We start from the raw sequence: 26,677 nt of genomic DNA on the forward strand, positions 1-26,677 counted from the left end.
ACCAGGGAATTCCCTGAGTACATTTTTTTTTTTGTTTTGTTTTGTTTTTGCGGTATGCGGGCCTCTCACTGTTGTGGCCTCTCCCGTTGCGGAGCACAGGCTCCGGACGCGCAGGCTCAGCGGCCATGGCTCACGGGCCCAGCCGCTCTGCGGCATGTGGGATCCTCCTGGACCGGGGCACGAAGCCGTGTCCCCTGTATCGGCAGGCGGACTCTCAACCACTGTGCCACCAGGGAAGCCCACATTTAACTTTTGCTTGCAGATTAACTTGAGAATTTAATTCCTGTGAAGGATGGAACTTAATGGTGGGAAAGTACCAAGAATTATGAAAAATATAGGAAAATATATGACATAGTTTCTGCATTCAAGGAACTTGAAACAGGAATATATTTAATGGGGCAGTATTAAAAATGTGGGACATTAAATAATACAGCATATTATGAATGACAAAATGTGTGGTCAAACCATTACTATATAACTGCTGAATGAATTGATGAATGAATGAATGGACACATTATTCAAACATTATACATTTCCACATTTATTAAACCTGATTCTTCATCTAGAATATACTCAATTTCTAGCAATCTTCTTTTAAAAGCAATTAAAATTGCAAGAGTAAAACATGCTTATTTAAAAAATTCAGCTGGTTATAAAGCAAAAGTTTCTTCCCATCCCCATTCACCAATCTGACTCCCACAGGTAACATTTTACAGTTTATGTATCCAAATTTTGTATGCCATACACATACACATACTTTAAAAGGATGCTATATATATATATATAGTCTTTCTGAAGCTGATTTTCAATTGAGTACCTACTGATCTACATCATAATTTAGTAGCTGATATACTGACACTGATCTACAGTGTCAGTATATCAGCTACTAAATTATCATAACTTACAGTATTTAATCATTTCCTTATTGGTAAACACGTAGGTTATTTTCTACTTTCCACTGTTATAAACAGTACATCACTTAATAGCTTTACACACCCTTATGTCAGGTTATCTATAAAATAAATTCCCAGAAATCCAGTGAATCTTTCAAATTTCAGTTTGATAGACCCTGAAGATGTTCTGTTATGGCTTGGTTTGAACTGATCAGTTTAGGTCAATCAATGCTTTTAGATGTGAGGATGATCTGGTGGTAACGTCAAGATCAGGGTTAGAGAGGGTTTTTTTGTTTGTTTTTGCCTAACAACATGTTGTCCTTCCTTTCCTTTCTGTAGACTTTTCAGATCAAGGATACATTGTGTGGTCCTTGGCAAAGGAAAATAACACTGTTGTCCCAAGAATCTCATAGGACAACCACATAGTAATCTTGTAAAATGGTCTGTCAGAGGGGGAAAAAAATTTGTCGCTTTCTAACACTTATCCTCAAAAATGTTATTTGGGACCAGGAACTTTTCCGACCACTCCATTTTCAATCTGTTGCTGGAATAAGGTGATTGGCGCACTTGGCTTTTTGTCTCCCTCAAACAGGGGAAGGAAAGAGGTTAAAACTCCTAACTGTGCCGCGACAGGTCTCTGGAGACCCAAAGAAACCCCGTACTAAGTATGCGGAGGGTTCGTTTCTTCCTTCCGGCTGTAGCTCGTGTTTAGGCGACGGCGGAGGGGTAAAAACGTCCGGGCTCGGTTAGTGCTTTTATTCTCTCCTTTCCTGGAAGTGAAGAAAATTCAGCATGTCTCGATCCATTTAAGAAACAAGAGGATCCTCTCCCGAGCCACACGGCAGCAACACCAACCCCGCTCCCGCACTTCTCTCTGGACCTAAGCAGGGAGAGAGACAAAAGAAACTGAACGGAAAGAGACCAAGCAGAGAGGGTACCCCCGCGAAATAAAAGCGCGGGGGCGCCTCGCCCTTCCCCAACTCCCGCGTCGCCGCGGGCCCCGCCTTTCAGGGGGCGGAGCTAAGCCCTCCTTCCGGGTTGCAGGCGGAAGTGGGCGAATTTGAATTGTGTGGGCCGTTGGATGGGGCAGCTCCCGGATGGCGTGTGGCGCAGCGCGAGAAGGGAAAAGTGACACTGCCGCTCTGGAGCTTCTGCCCAGCGCGCCTCGGTGAGTGGATGGCGGACGGGAAGGAACTGAGTATTCCAGGGGGAGAAGCGGAACTGTCGGATGGCACAGGGGGTCGGGAGGCGGGACAGTATAGCGGGGGCCTCGGAGTGCCTTTGGGGGTGTCGGGTGGTGGGGCCGGACGTGGGGACTTTGGAAAGTCGGGGCAGACGGTTGGCACATACATGCCAACCCTATAGAGTACTGAGGATTCAGAAGCCAGACCGCCCCCGAGATTAAACCTTGTTTAATCTCTGATTTTCTGGTAATCGCAGTTCAGTATTTCCGCTAATTTGTTTCGAACGCTGAAGCTTCAAAAGTAATATTGCGAAAGCTTTACCGTAAGCTAAAGAATCTTTCTTTATTAAAGATGGAAGGTTGGGGGCAGGTTTAGAATGAAGAGATGCTCTGTGGGGATCCGAGTTCCTCCTAAGAGGAGTAGTCTGTTACTCTGGACCGCAGGGAATTGACACTCTTTGAAATGCCTGGTGGGGATTTAAACTGAAATCTGAGTATCCTTTGTGTTCAAAACCCGGGTATTTTTCTTTCACGGTTGACATTTTTCAGGTAACGCAAAAATCCGAGACTCTTGCTCATTTAAACTGGACATGTTGTAACAGCGGTGATTAACAGGGGTCTTAGTTTGCTAACAATAGGGATGAGGTTTAGTTCCACAGACCTGCCTTTTCACCCCCTTCATTCATTGTCCAGCTGGGTTATTGGGGAGTCATTTTGAAAGTACTCTACTAATGTTTCCAGCATCGGGTTTTCTCTCTTTCGGTTTTTTGTTTTATTTGTTTTTAATGACTAACTACCTCAGATACCAAACTCTAACCTTCTAACAAAGTCATGCTTTCTGGAATAATTTAAATGTGTACCCTACATGTAAACTATAAGTGAGCATTTAAGTGTGTAGAAATTTTATATCTTGCCTTATTGAAAACTGTCAGAGTAATTTTGTTGCTTTATAGGATCAGATATTTTATGCTTCTTTTAAGATTTTAACACCAGGGTATCTTACCATATAAATGTATAAATTTCTTTTAAAAAGTAGGACTTAATAATATTCAGAATAAACGTTCCTTCATCCATGCTGGCTACTACTCTCCCATCCCTGGTAATGAACTTTTGTTTCGTTATTAGCCAGGAAAAATAAATTTAAATATTCAGTAGTTATTGTTAAAATTTAAACATTTTGTGTAGGACTGCAGTAAAGATATAAGCTATACTTTGTTAAGCTTTGCTTATTCAAACCTTAAGATTCTGTTTATTTCATATAAGCTACCAGCAAATGGTAATTTCCAAAAAAAGTTAGTCTCTACATTTTAATCTGTCCCTTTTCCTTACCTGGACTCTTTTCTTTGGATTTTTGCTCTATCTACCTAAGTCAGTGAGTTTCAACTTTTATTGTGTACACATTACCTTGAAGGTTTGTCAAGTGCTGATTCCTGTATTTCCGATCTCAGAGATTCTGATCCCATAGGTCTGGAGGATGGGGTTCTGTAAATTTAACTTGAAGGTTAGAAAACTTGACCAGAATTTTTAAAACACTGACTTGATCTTTCCTAGAGAGGCATTGTAATATGTTGGTTAAGGGCATGAAACTGGACCCAGATTGCTTGCATTTGAATTTCATCTCCACGACTTGGTAGTTGCCTGACCCTGAGGAAGCTGCTTAACCTTTCAGTGCTTCCGATTCCCTCAACTATAGTGGAGATAATAACAATACCTATCTTGTAGGGCTGTTGGGAGAATCAAATGAATCAGTACATATTAAAATGTTAGAATAGTGTGTGACACATAGTAAATGATACATATATCTCCTATTATATTGAGAAACTAAGCATTGTGCAGTATTTACATACATTATCTCATTAATCTTCACAAATAACACTGAGATATGTGCTGGAATTTTCACATAAGAAAACTGAGGCTAAGAGGGGTTCTGTAATTTGTTCTCCCACAACTAGTAAAATGTTTGAACTGGGGTCAAAAACTAGATTTAGTTAGAAAATTTATAACTCTAACTGATTGATTGATTGTAATGCTTCCTGCCTCTGTCTGCAATCTCTCCTTCCAAATATTGCTCTATAAAAATCTCTGATGGCTTCCCATTGTCTACCATATATATTTCAAATTTTTTAGCTTTTTGTTTTTTTTTTTTTACAAAGCCCTTCTCAGTTTGGTTCCAACCTCTGTTTTTAAGAATCATCTTCATGGGGGCTTCCCTGGTGGTGCAGTGGTTGAGAGTCCGCCTGCCGATTCAGGGGACACGGGTTCGTGTCCCGGTCCGGGAAGATCCCACATGCCACGGAGCAGCTAGGCCCCTGAGCCATGTCCACTGAGCCTGCGCGTCCGGAGCCTGTGCTCCGCAACGGGAGAGGCCACAGCAGTGAGAGGCCCGCGTACCGCAGAAAAAAAAAGAATCATCTTCATAATATTCCACCATTTTTTTTCCAACCTGTGATGTTCTGTCATACTACCACAATTCTCCAAATCTATCCTCTATCATGTTTATGCATATTTAGCCATTGACCTTTTTTATTTCTCCTTAAAATTTTATCCAGTGGGTTTCACATACTTTCCTAGACTTCCCCCAGTAGAGTGCTTCTTCCTCAGTGCAGTTTAGTTGTAAACAAAATAGCACTTGACTGAGAGCTCCCATCTTCTTTGTCTCTGTATCTGCAATTCTAGGTACAGAACAGTAAGTATCCTTACAGTCTGAAACTGTGTGTGTTCAGGGAGTGTAACAGTTTTAACACATTGTATCTTATTAAGCGGAAAAAGTTAAAAATTAAAAGATGACAATATAATTGTGTAGGTTAGTAGAGGGATTTTAGTGATAGCATATAGTTTGTAAATTTCACAACTATGGAAAAATAAGTATTGAAATTGTAGGCTCAGAAGACATGTCATGTGGGAAAAAATTTAGAACAGTATTTGCTAATATTCACAGAACTCCAAATGCTTTATACATATTTCTCACTTCGCCTTTACAGCCGTTTTATTATTATCCCTATCTTAAGGTGAAGAAACTGAAGCACTGAAAGGTTTAGTAACTTTAAAAAAAAAAGCTTTTTTTTTGTCTGTTTGTTTTCGGGGTTTTTTTGCATTTAATTTCCTGTGCAGGATTTTTATTTTTATTATAAGAATGATATATGTTAAGTGTAATTTAAGAATTAACTTTATAACAGAGAATTAGCCTCATTTGTCCATGAATGTTCACTTCTACAGTAATTCAATTCTCTCTCTCTCTCTCTCTCTCTCTCTCTATATATATATATATATATTTTTTTTTTTTTTTTTTTTTTTTTTTTTGGCCACATCACACAGCATGCGGGAACTTAGTTCCCTGACCAGGGGTGGAACCCGCACCCCCTGCAGTGGAAGTATGGAGTCTTAACCACTGGACTGTCAGGGAAGTCCCAACATTAATTCAATTCTAAATTAAGGAAATATTGGGAAATTAAAACTAGAAAAGTTTGCCTTTCCTTTTCAGTTTGAACAGTTAAGACGGTTACCTGACCTCCTTGCCCACAACCTTTTCTTTAAAAACCTGCGAACGTTGTAGGCACATTATTCTAAGGACCAGTGGGCAGTGGGTAAGGGGTTGGACTAAGGAGCAGATGATCCTAATATGCTCTCATCCCACATACCTTCTCCAGCCAAAGTAGCACCATGTATTTGAATCAGAGCTGAATATCTGATGCAGGCTAAACCATTCACATTGTTTCTTCTTGAATTTGGAATTGTGATACCAAGAAACTATTGGTAACCAAGCTGGAAAGGTCTTTATGTGCTGAGATGACAGCGGAATGATGAAGAAACATGAATAGTGGGCATAGGGAGCCAATATATAGAGGGAGGGAGGGAAAACCTATTTCTGGAGGACTAGCTATAAAGTAAGTCAAAATAAACTTATAACTATTGCTTTTCCTTTTTCTTAAGACTATATTTTTATTTTTTAAGACAAAACATATAACTTTTGAATATTTTTTTATAAACACATTTTACATGAAGCAAAAAAGTTTAGGGCTTCCCTGGTGGCGCAGTGGTTGAAAGTCCGCCTGCCGATGCAGGGGACACAGGTTCGTGTCCCGGTCTGGGAAGATCCCACAGGCCGCAGAGCGGCTAGGCCCGTGAGCCATGGCCGCTGAGCCTGCGCGTCCGGAGCCTCTGCTCCGCAACGGGAGAGGCCACAACAGTGAGAGGCCCATGTACCGAAAAAAAAAGATGGACAAAAAAGTTTATTCATTACTGTATTAACTAATTAGGGTTTTCAACTGTTTTTTTTTAAATTAATATTTATTGGAGGGCTTCCCTGGTGGCGCAGTGGTTGAGAATCCACCTGCCGATGCAGGGGACACGGGTTCATGCCCCGGTCCGGGAAGATCCCACATGCCACGGAGCGGCTGGGCCCGTGAGCTATGGCCGCTGAGCCTGCGCATCCGGAGCCTGTGCTCCGTAGCGGGAGAGGCCACAACAGTGAGAGGCCCACGTACCGCAAAAAAAAAAAAAAAAAAAATTGGAGTATAGTTGCTTTATAATGTGTGCTAGCTTCTGCCGTACAACAAAGTGAATCAGCTATATGTATACGTATATCCCCTCTTTTTTGGAGTTCCTTCCCACTTAGGTCTCCACAGAGCATTGAGTAGAGTTCCCTGAGCTGTACAGTGGGTTCTCATTAGTTATCTATTTTATGCATAGTATCAATAGTGTATTTATCTCAATTCCGATGTCCCAATTCATCCCACCCCCTTTCTTTCCCCACTTGGTGTCCATATGTTTGTCCTCTACATCTTTGTCTCCATTTCTGCTTTGCTAATAAGAAGGAGTACATTTTTAAAGGAGCAGTTTTAGGTTCACAGCAAAATTGAGGGGAAGATGGTAGAGATTTCCCGTGTACTCCACCCCCACACATGCATAACCTCTCCCATTATCAACATCCCCTGCTAGGGTGGTACATTTGTTATAACTGATGAGCTTACGTTGACACAAGGTAATCACTCAAAGTCTATAGTTTAAATTCTAGTTCACTCTGGGTGTTATACATTCTATGGGTTTGGACAAATGAATGATGACATGTATCTATTATTATGGTGTCATACACAGTATTTTCACTGTTCTAAAAATCGTATGTGCTTCACCTACTAATCCCTCCTTTGCCCTTTGTAACCACTGATCTTTTTACTGTCTCCATAGTTTTGCCTCTTCCAGAATATCATATAGGTGGAATCATACAGTATGTGTAGCCTTTTCAGATTGGCTTCTTTAACTTAGTAATATGCATTTAGGTTTCCTCCATGTCTTTGCATGGCTTGATAGCTTTTTTTTCTTAGCACTGAATAATATTTCATTGTCTGGGTGTACCATAGTTTGTTTATCTGTTCATCTACTGAAGGACATCTTAGGTGCTTCCAGGTTTTGGCAATTATGAATAAAGATGCTGTAAACATGTGTGAAGATTTTGATGTGGACATAAGTTTTTACCGCCTTTGGGTAAACACCAAGGTGCCTGATTGCGTAACTGAGGTAAATCCTACTTGGTCGTGGTATATAATTCTTTTTATACATTGTTGAATTTGATTTGCTAGTATTTTATTGTGGCATCTATGTTCCTGAGAGATATGATCTGTGGTTGTTTTTTTTTTTTTTTTTCTTGTGATGTTTTTGTCCGGTTTTGGTATTAGGGGAATGCTGGCCTAATGGAATGAGTTAGGAAGTAGTCCCTCTCCTTCTATCTTCTAAAGAGATCATAGAGAATTGGTGTAATTTCTTCCTTAAATGTTTGGTAGAATTTTCCAGTGAACCCACCTGGGCCTAGTGCTCTCTGTTTTGAAAGATTATTAATTATTGATTCAGTTTCTTTGATGCAGATATATTCAGATTGTTTATTTTCATTGTGTGAATTTTGGCAAAAAATGTGTCTTTCAAGGAATTGGTCCATTTTATCTAGATTATCAAATTTGTGGGCGGGGAGTTGTTCACAGTATTCCTTTATTATACTTTTTGTTGTTTTTTTTGGCCATGCCGCACAGTTTGTGGGATCTTAGTTCCCCAACCAGGGATGGAACCGGTGCCCCTGCAGTGGAAGCACGGAGTCCTAACTACTGGACCGCCAGGGAATTCCCTCCTTTATTATACTTTTAATATCCATAGGATTTGTAGTGATATCACTTTTTTCAAATTAATTTCTTTTGGAGTATAGTTGATTTACAATGTTGTGTTAGTTTCTGCTGTACAGCAAAGTGGATAAGTTATACATATACATATATCCACTCTTTTTTAGATTCTATTCCCATGTAGGTCATTACAGAGTACCGAGTAGAGTTCCCTGTGCTATACAGTAGGTTCTTATTAGTTATTTATTTTATATGTAGAAGCGGGTATATGTCAATCCCATTCTCCCAATTTATCCCTTCCCCCCTTCCCCCTTGGTAACCATATGTTTGTTTTCTACATTTGTGATTCTGTTTCTTTTTTGTAAATAGGTTCACTTGTACCATTTTTTTAGATTCCACATGTAAGCAAGTGATATCATTTTTTTTTGTTTCTGATATTCAGAAGTTGTGTCCTCATTTTTTCTTAGCCTGGCTGGAGGTTTACTGATCTTTCTATAGAACGAGTGTTTGGTCTTGTTGATTTTTCTTTATTGATTTCTTTTCATTTTCATTGACTTCTGCTCTAATTCTTTATACTTCTTTTCTTCTTAATTTGGATTTAATTTGCTCTTCTTTTTCTAGTTTCCTAAGGTAGAAACTTAGCTGATTGATTTTTTTTTTTTTTTTTGCGGTATGTGGGCCTCTCACTGCTGTGGCCTCTCCCGTTGCAGAGCACAGGCTCCGGACACGCAGGCCCAGCGGCCATGGCTCACGGGACCAGCCACTCTGTGGCATGTGGGATCTTCCCGGACCGGGGCATGAACCCGTGTCCCCTGCATCGGCAGGCGGACTCTCAACCACTGCGCCACCAGGGAAGCCCAAGAATCTATTTTTGTTGTTGCGGCACATGGGCTCTTCATTGCAGTGTGTGGGCTTCTCTCTAGTTGTGGCCTGTGGGTTTTCTCTCTCTAGTTGTGGTGCACGGGCTCCAGAGCGTGTGTGTTCTGTAGGTTGCGGTACGTGGGCTCTCTAGTTGAGGTGCGCATGCTCAGTAGTTGTGGTGTGCATGGGCTTAGTTGCCCCGCGGCATGTGGGATCTTAGTTCCCCAACAAGGGATCGAACCTGTGTCCCCTGCATTTGAAGGCAGATTCTTTACCACTGGACAACCAGGGAAGTCCCTGCTTTTTGTGATTTTAACTGAGCATTTTATATGATTTTCTCTCCTTAAGATATCAGTTATACTCTTTTAACTTTTTTTAGTGGTTGCCCTAGAGTTTGCAGTACACAACTAATACATAATCAAATACATTGGTGCTATTGTTATTTTGAATAGACTATTAACTCATTGTAAAGAATAAGAAAAATAAAACAGTTTATTTTACCTTTACTTATTCTTTGCCTGATACTTTATGTAGATCTGAATTTCTGATCTATATCATTTTCTTTCTCTCTCAAGAATATTTAACATTTCTCTCAAGGCAGGTCTACTGGCAAAATATTCCATCAGTTTTTGTTTGAGGAAGTCTTTATTTCTCTTACATTTCTGAAAGGTAATTTCACAGGATACGGAACTCTAGGTTGGTTTTTCTCCTCCCTCCCACCCCCCAATGCTTTAAATATTTCACTCCACTCTCTTTTTGCTTGCATTGTTTCTGAGAAGTTGGATATAATTCCTGCCTTTGTTCCTCTATAGGTAAGATTTTTTTTTCCCCCTGTAGCTTTTTTCAGGATTTTTTTCTTTACCATTGATTTTCTGTAGTTTGAAATGATAGACCTAGGTGTAGTTTTTTGGCAGTTATCCTGCTTGGTTTTCTGGAACTTTCTGGATCTGTGGTTTGGTGCCTGACATTAATTTGTTATTGTTTCAAATATTTCTCCTGTTCCTTTCTCTCTTCTGGTATTCCTAGAACACTTTTGTTACACTGTCTGTGGTTGTCTTACAGTCCTTGGATATTCTGTTGTTTTTTTCAGTTTTTGTCCTCTTTGCTTTTTAGTTTTCAAAGTTTCTGTCAAGTTATCTTTAAGTTCAGAGGTCTCTCCTCAGCCTTGTCCCATCTACTAGTAATCCTATCAAACAGTTCTTCACTTCCATTAGTATTTTTGATCTCTAGCATTTCTTAGTGATTCTTTCTTAGAATTTCCATTTCTCTGCTTACATTGCCTGTCTGGTCTTGTGTATTGTCTATTTTATCCATTAGTGCCCTTAGCATATTAATCATAATTTCAAATTCCTGTTCTGTTAAATCCAACATCCCTGCCATGTTGGGTTCTGATGTTTGCTCTGCCTTTTCAAATTGTGCTTTTTGCTCTTTGATATGTCTTGTAAGTTTTTTCTTAATAGCCAGACATGAGGTACTGAGTAAAAGGAATTGTTGTAAATAAGCCATTAGTACCATGGTGGTAAGGTGTGGAAGAAGGGGAAGTGTTTTATAGTCCTGTGATTTAAGTCTCAGTCTTTTTGTGAGGCTATGCCTCTGGACTTTGAAGTTTACAAGTATCTCAGCTTTTTTCTCCCCTCTTATGTCGGATGGCTACATTATGCTGGAGTTTCCTTTTCCTGGGTCATTTAGGCTCTGATAATACCCCAGCAGCTTAGGCTCTGGTTAACAAGTTTCTCTTGAGGGCAGGCCTTATTAAGAAGAACAGAGTGCTTTGGTGTATTTCAAAATGGCACCTTTTCCCCTCCCCTTGCCAAAATCACAAGGGGATTTTACTCTGATATTTACCGTGGACCCTCGTTGAGTTCCTGGTGATAAATCTCACAGTATTGTGAGAGGCCCCATGATTGGATGCCCCTTGAGTTTTTAACTCTCAAAGTTGTCCACACTGAGCCTCCAGCAATCAGTTAGTCAATTATAGTTCAGATTTTCCCACTGCAGTGCTGGATCCTACAGCAGTTTCAGCTGGTAACTGCTCAGGTAAGCTGTGACTCCCTGTATTCACCTTTCTTTTCAGTCTTGGAGGCAGTGGCTTGCTGTGTCCTCCCTTCTTACAGATCCAAGAAGTGTTGTTGGTTTTTCAGTCTTTTCAGCTCTTGCTGTTAGGATGGAGGGGTGACTTACAAGCTTCTTACCTGGTGCTTTTCCTTTTAATTTAAATAAATATCTTTATTTTTTAATGGTGGTTGTTAACTTTTAAACATCTGTCTGGTAATATAATAGTATAGAATAAAATTAACCCATTTTAAGAGTATATAGTGAGTTTTAGTAATTATATTTCATTATATGAATATTCCACAATTTGTTTTATCAGTTGTCTGTTGATGGGCATTTAGGTTGTTTATAGTTTTTGGCTATTACAGGTAAAGCAGCTATGGACATTTGTATACAGTGAACATATGCCTTTATTTCTCTTGGTTGCATCATATGGTAGGTGTCCATTTAACATTTTTATTGTAATAAAATTCACATTCATAAAATTAACCATTTTGAAGTATACAATTCAGTGCCATTTAGTACATTCACAGTGTTGTGCAACCATCACCTCTATCTAGTTCCAAAACATTTTCATCACCCCAAAAGGAAAACTCATACCCATTAGGCAGTCACTTCGCATTTCCTATTTCGCCATCCCTAGAAACTACAAATCTGCTTTATGTCTCTATGGATTTACCTATTCTAGATATTTCATATAAGTGGGATTATACAGTATCTGACCTTTTGTTTCTGGCTTCTTTTACTTAGTATGTTTTTAGGTTCATCCATGTTGTCGCATAAATCAGTATTACATATTTTTTGATAGCAGAATAGTATTCTATTGTATGGATATGCCACATTTTGTATACCTGTTAATCAGTTGACAGACAGATGAGTTGTATCTGTTTTTTAACTATTGTGAATAGTGCTGTTATGAACATCTTTGTACAAGTTTTTGTTTGAATACCTGTTTTCAAATCTTCAGTAAGTACAGGTTTCCTCAGCCATCTGAAAGTAGAACATTCCTGTGGAACCTTTTGTAGGCTGAAATGGCATACAGTGAAGAAGTAATTATCTTTTTTTTATAAAGGTGAAAATCTGTTTTTTGATTTCTTTGGTTAGCAAAAACAGGTATTAACATAGGCCTCTTGTAAAAGTGAAGTGGCATAAAGGGAACTTTCGACAAGTGGGGAATACCTGTACTTAGTGTGATTGTTGGGTGATGTGGCAACTCTGATGTGTTGAGCAACTGCCAAACTGTTGGTCCATAGTAGCTGTACCATTTTACATTCCCATTAGCAATGTATGAGGGTTCCAATTTCTCCATATCCTTTGCAGCACTTATTTTCCTTTTTTTAAAAAATTATCATCACCTTAGCAGGCATCAAGTGGTATTCTCATTGTTGTTTTCATTTGCATATCCCTCAGGAGTAATGATGTTGAGCATTTTTTCATGTGCTTGTTGACCATTTAAATATTTTCTTTGGAGAAATGTCTGTTCAGATCCTTTCCTTTTTTAAGTTCTGTTATTTGTCTTTTTGTTGTTGAGTTCTAATAGTTTCTTACATATTCTGGATATTAGATCCTTATCAAGTATATGATTTTCAAATATTTTCTTCCATTTTGGGGATTGTGTTTTCACTGTCTTGATTACGTAGTCCAGCTTATTTATTTATTTATTTGCTGCTATAATTTTGGTGTCATACATAAGGAACTGTTGCCAAATCCAGGGTCATGAAGATTTACATAATACTATGTTTTCTTTTAAGATTTTTATAGTTTTGGCTCTTACATACTAAATCTTGGATCCATTTTGAGTTAATTTTTGTATCTGGTGTGAGGTAGAGGTCCAACTTTATTCCTTTACATGAGGCTGCCCACTTGTCACAGCACCATTTGTTGAGGAGACTCTTCTTTCTCCATTGAATGGTTTTGACATCCTTGTTGAAAATTAATTGATCGTATATGTATGCGTTTATTTCTTGACTCTTAACTTTTTCTCTATGTTTTTCCTTATGCCAGTCCCATCCCACCTTTTTTAAATTACTGTAGTTTTGTAGTAAGTTTTCAAATTGGGAAGTATGATTTATTCAACTTTTTCTTTTTGCATTGTTTTGACTATTCAAGGTCCCTTGTAATTTCTTATGAACTTTAGGATCAGGTTTTCCATTTCTACAAAAATGGCCATTGGATTTTGATAAGGATTACATTGAATCTGTAGATTGCTTTGGGGAGTATGGCCATCTTAACAATATTAAGTCTTTCAACCATGAACAGAGTTCTTTCCATTTATTTGGGTTCTTTAATTTCTTTTTGCAATATTTAATGGCTTTCAGTGTACAAATTCTTGCACCTCTTTGTTACATCTATTCCTAAGTAGTTCATTCTTTTTGATGGTATTGTAAACGAAATGGATTTCTTAATTTTCTTTATGGATTGTTCTTTGCTATCGTGTAGAAATTTGTCTGATTTTTTGTGTGTTGACCTTGCATCCTGCCACTTTGCTGAATTTGTTTATTAACTCACAGTGTTTTATGAATTCATTAGGATTTCCTGCATATAAGATCATGGCTTCTGCAAGAAGAGCTACTTCTTGCTTTCAGTTTGGATGCCTTTTATTTCTTTTCTTGCCTAATTGTTCTGGCTAGAACTTCAAGTACAATGTTGAATAGATATGGTGAGAGTGAACATCATTGTTTTGCTCTGGATCTTATGTGGAAAGTTTTCAGTTTTTCACCATTGAGTTTGATGTTAGCTGGGTTTTTTCAAAGATGCTCTTTATCATGCTGAGGAAGTTGCCTTCTATTCCTAGATTGATGAGTATTTTTTATCATGAAAGAGTGTTGGATTTTGTCAAATGACTAGTCTAGCTAAAGGTTTGTCAATTTAGTTCATCTTTTTAAGGAACCAACTTTTGATTTTACTCTCTTGTTTTTCTTTTCTTTACATTTATCTCCACTCTAATCTTTATGAATTCCTTCCTTCTACTAGGTTTGGTTTTAGTTTGCTCTTCTTTTTCTAACTCCTTGAGGTATAAAGTTAAGTTATTGATTTGGGATCTTCTATTTCAGTGTCTGCATTACAGATATAAATTTCCCTCTGATCACTTTTCGCTGTATACTGTAGATTTTTAGTATGTTATGTTCTCATTTTCATTGGTCTCTTAAGTATTTTCTAATTTCCCTGTGGTTTTTTCTTCCCTCTTTTTCTTGTTTAAGATTGTGTTGTTTAATCCCTACATTTTTTTTTAAAATCCCTACATTTTTGAGAATTTTTCAGTGTTCCTTCTTTCATTTGCTTGTTGGCCATGTCCTATTTCTTTTCTGAAGTGTATGTTCAACTCTCAAGCTCATTTTTTGAGGCCAACATTACCCTGATACCAAAGCCAGCTAAAGACACTACAAGAAAAGAAAACTATAGGCCAATATCCCTGATGAGTATGGATAAAGAAATTCTCAGCAAAACACTAGCAAACTAAATTCAGCAGCACATTAGAAGGATCATACATCAGGATCAACCAGGATTTATCCCTGTGTGCACACTAATGGAAGGAGAAATAAAAATCAAAGTCATCTCAGAAGGTGCAGGAAAAACGTTTAACAAAATTTAACATCCCTTCATGATAAAAATTCTCAACAAATTGGGTATTGAAGGGATGTACCTCAACATTATAAGGGCCGTACATGACAAGCCCACAGCTAACATCATACTCAACAGTAAAAGGTTGAAAACTTTTCCTGTAAGATCAGGAACAAGATAGGGTACCCACTCTCTCCACTCCTATTCAGTATAGTACTGGAAGTCCTAGCCAGGGCAGCCAGGCAAGAAAAAGGCATCCATGTCGGAAAAGAGGAAGTAAAAATGTCTGTTTGCAGACGACATGACCTTATTTATTGAAAATCCTAAGGATCCCACCAAAAAAACTGTTAGAACAGCCACCCAGCTAGAATGAGAGGGAGTTTGGCTTACTTTATTGTGTTAGTTATCTATTGCTGTGTAACAGATCACTCCAAAACTTGGTGCCTTAAAACAACAGACATTTATTATCTGACAGTTTCTGTGGGTCAGAAATTCGGGAGCAACTTAGCTGTGTGGTTCTGCCTTGGGGTGTCCCATGAAGTTGCTCTCAGGCTGTCAGCCAGGCTGCAGTCTTATGAAGGCCTGAGTGGGGTTGGACAATTTACTTCTAAAACGGCTCACTCGTGTGACATGGATAAATGCCTCAGTTCTTTGCCAAGTAGACATCTCCAAGGAGCACCTTAAAAGAAAGCCTTTATGACGTGGCAGCCAGCTTCCACCAGTGCAGGTGATCATGACAGAGAGCAAGGAGGAAGTTATAATGCCTTTTATGACCTAGTTACACTTTGTCATTTCTGCCAGGCTTTTTGGTGGAAGTTACTAAGCACAGCCACAGTCAAGGAGAAGGAAATCAGGCTCCACCTTTTTTTTTTTTTTTTTTTTTTTCGGTACGTGGGCCTCTCATTGTTGTGGCCTCTTCCGTTGCGGAGCACAGGCTCCGGACGCGCAGGCTCAGCAGCCATGGCTCGTGGGCCCAGCCGCTCTGCGGCATGTGGGATCTTCCCGGACCGGGGCACGAACCCGTGTCCCCTGCATCAGCAGGCGGACTCTCAACCACTGCGCCACCAGGGAAGCCCAGGCTCCACCTTTTGAAGGGGGAGGAGTATCAAACTGAGTGTCACTGACCAAGTGGAGGTAAGCAGTGCAAGAGACTCAGAACACCTCTTGATAGTGGCTTCCTGGAGCTTTCTTCATTAAATTGTTAATGATTTCTCAAGGAAGAGGGGAATGCTTTGATATTATTTCTAAGACCAAGACTGTTGTTAAGACTTGGGCTGTTATTGTGATACATACTTACTTAGCATTGTTTTCCTCCTTCCACTTAGGAAGTCTTAAAATTCATGTACTGGAAAGGAAAAAAATGATAAAATCCAACTACAAATATGTGAATTTTTTTTTTCTGAAGTTTTGTTTTAGAGACTGTTGATTGAAATAAAGAAATTCATCACCAGGATTTAGCAACAAAAGTTTTATTTCAGATGCTGTGGATTAGTAAAGCTGATGTGAACCAGTCAAAAATATGAATTTTGTAATATCTTTAGAACATTATCTGATTCGGGGATAACTTTCTTTTTTCTTTTAATTAATTTATTTAATTTATTTATTTTTGGCTGCTATGGGTCTTTGTTGCTGTGTGCAGGCTTTCTCTAGTTGTGGAGAGCGGGGGCTACTCTTCATTGTGGTGTGCGGGCTTCTCATTGCGGTGGCTTCTCTTGTTGCAGAGTACGGGCTCTAGGTGCATGGGCTCAGTAGTTGTGGCTCTCGGGCTCTAGAGTGCAGACTCAGTAGTTGTGATGCACGGGCTTAGTTGCTCCAGGGTATGTGGGATCTTCCGAGACCAGGGCTTGAACCCGCGTCCCCTGCATTGGCAGGTGGACTCCTAACCACTACACTACCAGGGAAGCCCTCAGGGGTAACTTTTAATTTGATGTAATCTTTTTTTTAAAAATTAATTTATTTATATTTTTGGCTGCGTTGGGTTTTTGTTGCGGTGCGTGGGCTTCTCACTGTGGTGGCCTCCTCCACTGTGGAGCACAGGCTCTAGGCGCACGGGCTTCAGCAGTTGCAGCACGCACGCCCAGCAGCTGTGGCTCGCGGGCTCCAGAGCACAGGCTGAGCAGCTGTGGCACATGGGCCCAGCTGCTCTGCGGCATGTGGGATCCTTCCGGACCAGGGCCTGAACCCGTGTCCCCTGCACTGGCAGGGGGACTCCCAACCACTGTACCACCAGGGAAGTCCCTAATTTGATATAATCTTAAACTTAGAAAAAAGTTATATGAATAGTGAAAGAAACTCTTATATATCCTTTAAACAGGTTCACCGATTATTTATGTTTTGTGACATTTGCCGTATTCTTTCACCTCTCCTAGCCTAGTCAGCCCAAAACCACCGGGGATAAATCTGTAATCTGATAAAGTTAGGTTTGTTGACTCATTGCAGTGACAGAGGTCCCTGACCCGAGGAACCACAAGGCTTCGCACCGAGCAAAGGGTAAAATAGATTTCTTATAACATGTTGGAGAAGGGTGGCATTGACGTGAAATTTAAATGAAGTAGTGTTTTAATGGGGTCAAAGCGAAGCCAAGGCTGTGTGTGAAAGAGGCAACATCAGATCTGAGCTATGAAGTGGGCCTAGGGTGTTTCCTTGAAAACTACAAAAGGAAGAGGAGGAATGTTGTGTTCAGAAAGCTCTTGTCTGTAGTTCTGTACCTCAGTTAGAAACCGAGATTTCTTCTCTCTATCAAAGTTGCTTACTTACATCCTCTTAGCAAAAGTAGGATATTTCAGAAAGTTTACTTAAGTCACTTCCAGTCATCTTCCCACCTGAGAGACAAGCACTGTTCTAATATTTTTCATGATAGATTGATTAGTTTTGCCTATCCTAGAACTTCATATGAATGGAATGATGTGGATAAGAATAGTGTACAGTTTCTTTTACTTAGCATAATATTTATAAGATTCATCTGTTTTGTTGCATCTTGCAGCACTTGTTACCGTTTCATTGCTAAGTAGTATTGCATTTTATTAATATACTTCAGTTTGTTTATCCATTTTCCTGTTGATGGACTTCTAGTCTTCCAGTTTTGGAGTATCATGAAGGTGGCTACTATGAACTTTTTTGTATAAAGTTTTTTGTCTATATATTTTTTTATTTTTCTTGGATGTATACCTGGGTGTGAAATTCCTACATCAAAGGCTAGGTTCATGGGCATATATGTTTAACTTCTATGAAACTACTAAAACTTTTCAAAATGATTATTCCATTTTGATGATTGTTGATTATTCACATCAACAGTTAATGACAGTTCCCCAGTTGCTTCATATCCTGTCCAATGTTTGGTGTTGATAGTCTTTTTAATCTTAGCCATTATTATAGTATAAATAGTCTTTCATTTTTATCATCCTAATTACTAGTGATGTTGAACATCTTTTCATTTGTTTATTGGCCATTTGTATATCTTCCTTTATGAAGTGTCTGTTCATGTCTTTTGCCCATTCCTTTAAATGTTTGCTTTATATTATTGTAAAAGTTCTTTATGTATTCTGAGTATAAGTCTTTGTCAGACACATCTTTTACAAATATTTTCTCCCAGTGTGTGGCATACATAATTCACTTTCTTTTTTTCTTTTTACATCTTTATTGGAGTATAATTGAATTACAATGGTGTGTTAGCTTCTGCTTTATAACAGAGTGAATCAGTTATACATATGTTCCCATATCTCTTCCCTCGTGCATCTCCCTCCCTCCCACCCTCCCTATCCCACCCCTCCAGGCGGTCACAAAGAACCGAGCTTATCTCCCTGTGCTATGCTGCTGCTTCCCACTAGCTATCTCCCTTACCTTTGGTGGTGTATATATGTCCATGCCTCTCTCTTGCTTTGTCACAGCTTACCCTTACCTCCCTCCATATCCTCAAATCCATTCTCTAGTAGGTCTGTGTCTTTATTCCTATCTTACCCCTAGGTTCTTCATGACATATTTTTTTTCTTAAATTCCATATATATGTATTAGCATACAGTATTTGTCTTTCTCTTTCTGACTTACTTCACTCTGTATGACAGACTCTAGGTCCATCCACCTCATTACAAATAGCTCAATTTCGTTTCTTTTTATGGCTGAGTAATATTACATTGTATATATGTGCCACATCTTATTTATACATTCATCCGATGATGGACACTTAGGTTGTTTCCATCTCCGGGCAATTGTAAATAGAGCTGCAATGAACATTTTGGTACATGACTCTTTTTGAATTATGGTTTTCTCAGGGTATATGACCAGTAGTGGGATTGCTGGGTCACATGGTAGTTCTGTTTGTAGTTTTTTAAGGAACCTCCATACTGTTCTCCACAGTGGCTGTATCAATGTACATTCCCACCAACAGTGCAAGAGAGTTCCCTTTTCTCCACACCCTCTCCAGCATCTATTGTTTCTACATTTTTTGATGATGGCCATTCTGACTGGTGTGAGATGATATCTCATTGTAGTTCTGATTTGCATTTCTCTAATGATTAATGAAGTTGAGCATTCTTTCATGTGTTTGTTGGCAGTCTGTGTACCTTCTTTGGAGAAATGTCTATTTAGGTCTTCTGCCCATTTTTGGATTGGGTTGTTTGTTTTTTTGTTATTGAGCTGCATGAGCTGCTTGTAAACTTTGGAGATTAATTGTTTGTCAGTTGCTTCATTTGCAAATATTTTCTCCCATTCTGAGGGTTGTCTTTTGGTCTTGTTTATGGTTTCCTTTGCTGTGCAAAAGCTTTTAAGGTTCATTAGGTCCCATTTGTTTATTTTTGTTTTTATTTCCATTTCTTTAGGAGGTGGGTCAAAAAGGATCTTGCTGTGATTTATGTCATAGAGTGTTCTGCCTGTGTTTTCCTCTAAGAGTTTGATAGCTTCTGGCCTTACATTTAGGTCTTTAATCCATTTTGAGCTCATTTTTGTGTATGGTGTTAGGGAGTGTTCTAATCTTGTACTTTTACATGTAACTGTCCAGTTTTCCCAGCACCACTTCTTGAAGAGGCTGTCCTTTCTCCACTGTACATTCCTGCCTCCTTTATCAAAGATAAGGTGACCATATGTGCGTGGGTTTATCTCTGGGCTTTCTATCCTGTTCCATTGATCTATATTTCTGTTTTTGTGCCTGTACCATACTGTCTTGATTACTATAGCTTTGTAGTATAGTCTGAAGTCAGGGAGCCTGATTCCTCCAGCTCCGTTTTTTGTTCTCAAGATTGCTTTGGCTATTCGGGGTCTTTTGTGTTTTCATACAAATTGTGAAATTTTTTGTTCTAGTTCTGTGAAAAATACCAGTGGTAGTTTGACAGGGATTGCATTGAATCTGTAGATTGCTTTGGGTAGTAGAGTCATTTTCACAATGTTGATTCTTCCCATCCAAGAACATGGTATATCTCTCCATCTATTTGTATCATCTTTAATTTCTTTCATCAGTGTCTTATAATTTTCTGCATACAGGTCTTTTGTCTCCTTAGGTAGGTTTACTCCTAGATATTTTATTCTTTTTGTTGCAATGGTAAATAGTAGTTTTTTCTTGATTTCACTTTCAGATTTTTCATCATTAGTGTGTAGGAATGCCATAGATTTCTGTGCATTAATTTTGTATCCTGCTACTTTACCAAATTCATTGATTAGCTCTAGTAGTTTTCTGGTAGCATCTTTAGGATTCTCTATGTATAGTATCATGTCATCTGCAAACAGTGACAGCTTTACTTCTTCTTTTCCGATTTGGATTCCTTTTATTTCCTCTTCTTCTCTGATTGCTGTGGCTAAAACTTCCAAAACTATGTTGAATAATGGTGGTGAGAGTGGACATCCTTTTCTTGTTCCTGATCTTAGTGGAAATGGTTTCAGATTTTCACCATTGAGGATGATGTTGGCTGTGGGTTTGTCATATATGGCCTTTATTATGTTGAGGAAAGTTCCCTCTATGCCAGCTTTCTGCAGGGTTTTTATCATAAATGGGTGTTGAATTTTGTCGAAAGCTTTCTTTGCATCTATTGAGATGATCATATGGTTTTTCTCCTTCAGTTTGTTATTATGGTTTATCACATTGATTGTTTTGCGTATATTGAAGAATCCTTGCATTCCTGGAATAAACCCCACTTGATCATGGTGTATGATCCTTTTAATGTGCTGTTGGATTCTGTTTGCTAGTATTTTGTTGCGGATTTTTGCATCTATGTTCATCAGTGATATTGGCCTGTATTTTTCTTTCTCAGTGACATCTTTGTGTGGTTTTGGTATCAGGGTGATGGTGGCCTCGTAGAATGAGTTTGGGAGTGTTCCTCCCTCTGCGATCTTTTGGAAGAGTTTGAGAAGGATAGGTGTTAGCTCTTCTCTAAATGTTTCATAGAATTCGCCTGTGAAGCCATCTGGTCCTGGGCTTTTGTTTGTTGGAAGATTTTTAATCACAGTTTGTGATTGTCTGTTGTGATTTGTCTGTTCATATTTTCTATTTCTTCCTGATTTAGTCTTGGCAGGTTGTGCATTTCTAAGAGTTTGTGCATTTCTTCCAGGTTGTCCATTTTATTGCATAGAGTTGCTTGTAGTAATCTCTCATGATCTTCCTTTTTCATTTCTAATTCTATTGATTTGAGTCTTCTCCCTCTTTTTCTTGATGAGTCTGGCTAATGGTTTATCAATTTTGTTTATCTTCTCAAAGAACCAGCTTTTAGTTTCCTTGATCTTTGCTATTGTTTCCTTTATTTCTTTTTCATTTGTTTCTGATCTGATTTTTATGATTTCTTTCCTTCTGCTAACGTTGGGGTTTTTTTGTTCTTCTTTCTCTAATTGCTTTAGGTGCAAGGTTAGGTTGTTTATTCGAGATGTTTGCTGTTTCTTAAGATAGGATTGTATTGCTATAAACTTCCCTATTAGAACTGCTTTTCCTGCATCCCATAGATTTTGGGTCGTCGTGTCTCCATTGTCATTTGTTTCTAGGTATTTTTTGATTTCCTCTTTGATTTCTTCAGTGGTCACTTTGTTATTAAGTAGTGTATTGTTTAGCCTCCATGTGTTTGTATTTTTTACAGATCTTTTCCTGTAATTGATATCTAGTCTCAGTGTTGTGGTCAGAAAAGATACTTGAAACAATTTCAGTTTTCTTAAATTTACCAAGGCTTGACTTGTGACCCAAGATATGATCTGTCCTGGAGAATGTTCCATGAGCACTTGAGAAGAAAGTGTATTCTGTTGTTTTTGTATGGAATGCCCTATAAATATCAATTAAGTCCATCTTGTGTAATGTATCATTTAAAGCTTGTGTTTCCTTATTTATATGGTATCTTTTGATGAGTGGAAGCTTTTAGTTTTGATGAAGTATAATGCATTACTTTTTCTTTTAGAACTTTTATAGTTTTAGCTTTTACAGTAAGGTCTATGATTCACTTGAAATTAATTTTTATTTATGGTGTAAAGTGTGAATCTCAAGGTTCATTTGCTTTCCATTTGGAGATCCATTTTTTCCATCATCATTTGTTGAAAAGACTTTTCTTTTTCTCACTGAATTGCTTTGGTACCTTTGTTAAAAATCAAGTGGCTGGAAAAAGTCTGGGTCTGTTTCTAGGCTCTTTATTTTTGTTCCATTGGTCTATGTGGAATACTGTATATTAGTACACTTTGCAAAACTGTATAGAATACTTATTAGGTTGGTACAAATAGGAAAAACCTTTCCCGTTCATGTTTTGATAGCACTGGAGAGCTTTCGTATGATCATCCTGTAGCTGGTGATATTTGGAGCCTTTTCAGCATGGTACTTTATATATTCCTATGCTACTTTTTTTGTGACATGTGAGATTGTTGTTCACTTTTATTCTCTTCTGTTGTAAAGATGAGAAAGCACTTGTATAGTGCAGAGTTTTGAGGCTAGTAAGAAAGAAACTTCAGGTACCTTTCTTTAAATAGCATAGGTGTCTATACATATATTATAAAGGTCTAGACAGAACTTCATTTCACTGTGCAACCAAGAGAGATGCCTTGGGTCCTTGTATCGATAGTTTGAAGGGAAAGAGGAGAAGACAGAGCCCCATAGAAATTGTGATTTCCTTATAAAGCAAAATTAGTCTATAACCGTGTAAGTTACCTATATTTTGGAACTGAATCATTATTCTGAATTACAGTAAACTTAAAAGTAAGCAGTAGGTGCAATTCATCTGCACAGGGGAGAGGGGTTAAGAAATTAGAAGCTGGAGAGATTGGATCTCAAATACAAATCTGTGTTGTTGGGATACTAACTAAATATTATTTATAAGTTAAAATGTTTATGTTTACTCTAGGTGAAGGACTGTTATCGTGTGTTTATGGAATTTTCTTCAATAGATTTGTGAAACTGCTAGAAATTAGAAAGTGTAGGTCTCTGTTCCTGGTATGTCCTGCAGTCCTGGCTCCTTTCCAATATAAATGCCAGTAGTCATCTTAATCTTTTTGATAACTAAAAAACATTCCCTCCAATTTTAACACTGTCCCCAGAATTTACCACCCTTGTTGAGAATTACTGGTCTTAGATTTGGAAAGGTGAGGAAATTAAGTACTAGAGTAAGAAATGATGCAACGTATTTGTAATCATACACTGCCTAAATCTAATTAAAATGGGTAATTTGAGAATTTTAAAATTAAAATGGCTGATTGTGTATTCTTATTTTTCCTAGTAAAATGAATGAAAGTAAAACTGGAGGCTCACAGAATCCCAGTAAGTAACCATATTTAAAATATTTTCAAATTTAATTTAAAATATTAAGATATTTTACTCTTGCTTTTTTATTACAATAAATCTTTTTAGACTGGTACTCAAACAATAGGAATGAATTTCCTGATATTTTTAGTTCATGTTTCTGTATACTAAAATAAAATGTTGTGTGTATTCATTTCAACAAAAATCTGCTAGAAAAGGATAATTTGCCAAATATTATTTGTATTCTCTATGTGTATTTATCAAGTATGGTTTGTATCTGAATAAAACAGTATTACTTATTTAATAAATATGATTTTTTTTACCTTTTTGTGTGATTTTTTTCTTACAAAAGATAAAATGCAGATGAGAACAGTTTAAACAACATATGAAAGTTTAACATGAAAAGGAAAACTTGCCTATTAGTGCTCACAACAGTCTTCTCAAACAGATGTAGACCTTTGCTTTTAGTTGTTTTCATTTATTAGTTATAAACAGTACATATTGATTAGCTACTATGGAAGATGGAAATTTTAAATTGTTACTTTATACTCCTTTGCCACTATTTCTCCCTGATCTACCCTTTATAAAATTTATTTTTTGATTCCCTCTCAAAGTATTACACTTAAAACTCTGTATCTTGACTCTCACTTATAGAGTATCTGATAACTCCATATCATGTTGGATATAGAAATTTGTGCTCTTAAACCTCCTCTACTTTGCTTTCCTGCTTTTACCTACAGACTTCTATCAACTGTGCTAATAGTTCTGAAACTTAGTAATTCATGGGCTACCTTCACATATTTGCCAAATGGAAATACTACCTATTACTGTTATTTACTTAATATTTTTCTTAAGATTGCCTCCGTTTTTTACTTATATGAATGTGTTCATTTTATTATTGTCACATAACCAGTATCATTTGCTGGAGTATAATAGAAGATGGTCTTAATAAATATAATGAAGTCAGAACAATTTTACAGAATTTTAAACAACAGCAAAGTACAAATAAAAGAAAGGTAACCTACTTATAAAAATGCATGCCTGAAACCTAGTCTGTTCTGTGTCCAAGGGTCTCGGTACTGGGCAAAGGGAGGAGGAGAACAGATGGAAAGCACAGGTCCACAGCATATAGCAGATGCAGCTCCATCCAGCATTCACCTTAAGGACTCCTCTTACATAATCTCAGCTAATTCCTTGTATTCCTCTTCCTCTTGATAGCTGCATGCACACTTATAACTGAAAGTATAGGCACTGGGGATGAAGAAGTTAAGGCAGGAGCTGCTGGTGTAAGAGGTCCAATAAACAAATGGCAATTTGCTGCAATTAATGTGGTCAGGTACTCTGTATGGGGGAGGAAGGGATCCGAAACCTTTCAAAAGATTGAGGGAAGGGCCTTTCAGTTACTGCTTATTAAGCTGGAGTGAGGGAGGACAAATATGGGGGGATGTTTCACAATACTAAGTATTAGCTCATGCTGTTTCTTTCCAGTCCTGCAATCTATTTTCTGAGTAGCCTATTAACAGATACAGTATATTTTCAACACATAACATCCATTCTTGATTACATGTATTAGTTAAGGTAAATATGATTAGCTGCTGTAATAGGTAAACCCTGAAGTTTTAATGGTTAATACAGTAAACGTTTATTACCTGGTCAAGTTACAGTTCAACGTGGATTGGTTAGGGGAGATTGGACAGATAAGGGAGTTTCTGCTCCATGCAGTCACTTAGATTCATGTTCATTTCATCTTGTATTGGTTTGCAGCCTTGAGATGCTCAGTCTTTGCAGCTAGTGATTTTCGTATTGTTTTATTAGTATGGTATTAGAAATTTGCTGAACAGGTAAATACCATACGATAGAAAGGATTGGTAATTATAGTACTAACATTCAGTTCTATCTGTGTGCCATACCCTTTTAATTATATTGCTGTATACTCATTTAATCCTCATTAAGGCATAGTTTGAGGTAGGTGCTGTTGTTGTCCTTATTTTTTTTTTTTGCGGTACGTGGGCCTCTCACTGTTGTGGCCTCTCCCATTGTGGAGCACAGGCTCAGGACGTGCAGGCTCAGCGGCCATGGCTCACGGGCCCACCCACTCCGCGGCATGTGGGTTCTTCCCGGACCGTGGCACGAACCCGTGTCCCCTGCATCGGCAGGCGGACTCTCAACCACTGCGCCACCAGGGAAGCCTGTATTATTTTTAAGATGAGGAACTGGAATGATAAAGTGTTTATGTGACTTGTTCAAGGTTACACAGCAAGAATGTGGAGCCGAGTCTTAACTCAGATCTCCCTGACTCTACAATTTGCCTTAAAAAATTTTTTTTTTATTATTGTGGTAAAATACATATAACATATCAATAGAATTCATCATCTTAACTATTTTGAAGGGTACAATTTGATGGCACTTCATACATTCACAGTGTTGTGCAACCATTACCACTATCTAGTTCCAAAACATTATCATCCCCCCAAAAGAAAACTCTGTCCATTAGGCAATCACTTCTCATTTCCCCTGTCCTCAGCCTGTGGAGACTACCAGCCTGCTTTTCGTCTGTCTCTGTGGATTTACCTATTTTGGATAATGCAATCTGTTGTATAAATGGAATCATATAATAGGTGACCTTTTGTGCTTGTATTCTTAGATTTAGCATAATGTTTCTAGGCTCATCCGTGTTGTAGCATGTATCGGTATTTCATTGCTTTTTATAGCTGAAAGATACTCCATTGTATGGATATGGTATATTTTGTTTACCCATTCATCCATCCATTGATGGAAATTTGATTTGTTTTCCTTTTTGGCTATTGTGAACAGTGCTACTCTGAACATTAGTGTACAAGTATTTGAACATCTGTTTTTAATTCTTTGGTATTATATATACTCAGGAATGGAATTGTTATATCACATGGTAACTGTGTTTAACTTTTTGAGGAACTGCTGACTATTTTCCAAAGTGGCCATACCATTTTACATTTCAGCTAGCAGTATATGAGGGTTCTGATTTCACCAGCTCCTTGCCAGCATTTGTTATTATCTGACGTTTTTATTGTAGCCGTCTTAGTGGGTGTGAAATGGTATCTCATTGTGGGATTTGCATTTCCCTGATGACTGATGATATTAAGCATCTTTTAATGTGCTTATTGGCTATTTTATATCTTCTTTAGAGAAATGTTTATTGAGATCCTTTGTCCCGTTTTAAAATTGAGTTGTGTGTTTATTGTTGGGTTGTAATACTTATATATTCTGGACACTAGACCCTTAAAAGGTATATGATTTCCAAGTATATTTAACCATTCTGTAGATTGTCTTTTCACTTTGTTGATAGTGTTCTTTGATG

At 38.0% G+C, this 26,677-nt stretch overlaps 1 protein-coding gene across 9 annotated transcripts in view; it reads left to right on the forward strand.

Moving 5' to 3' along the window:
- The first annotated feature begins 1,938 nt into the window (after positions 1-1,938).
- The window catches only part of G2E3 (G2/M-phase specific E3 ubiquitin protein ligase), a 73,650-nt gene continuing 48,911 nt past the window's right edge, over positions 1,939-26,677 (forward strand). For 6 of the 9 annotated variants that reach the window (XR_004348422.1, XR_004348421.1, XM_032622441.1 and 3 more), the window contains exons 1-2: positions 1,939-2,061; positions 23,318-23,358. Coding sequence is in view for 4 of the 9 variants with exons in the window: in XM_032622441.1 (XP_032478332.1) it covers positions 1,991-2,061; positions 23,318-23,358 (112 nt within the window). In the remaining 5 variants the exon portion in view is untranslated. The remainder of the gene's footprint in view (positions 2,062-23,317; positions 23,359-26,677) is intronic. The other 3 variants (XM_032622443.1, XM_032622445.1, XM_032622444.1) reach the window with 3 other exon arrangements.

Source organism: Phocoena sinus, chromosome 2, assembly GCF_008692025.1.
Source record: "Phocoena sinus isolate mPhoSin1 chromosome 2, mPhoSin1.pri, whole genome shotgun sequence".
NCBI lineage: Eukaryota > Metazoa > Chordata > Mammalia > Artiodactyla > Phocoenidae > Phocoena > Phocoena sinus.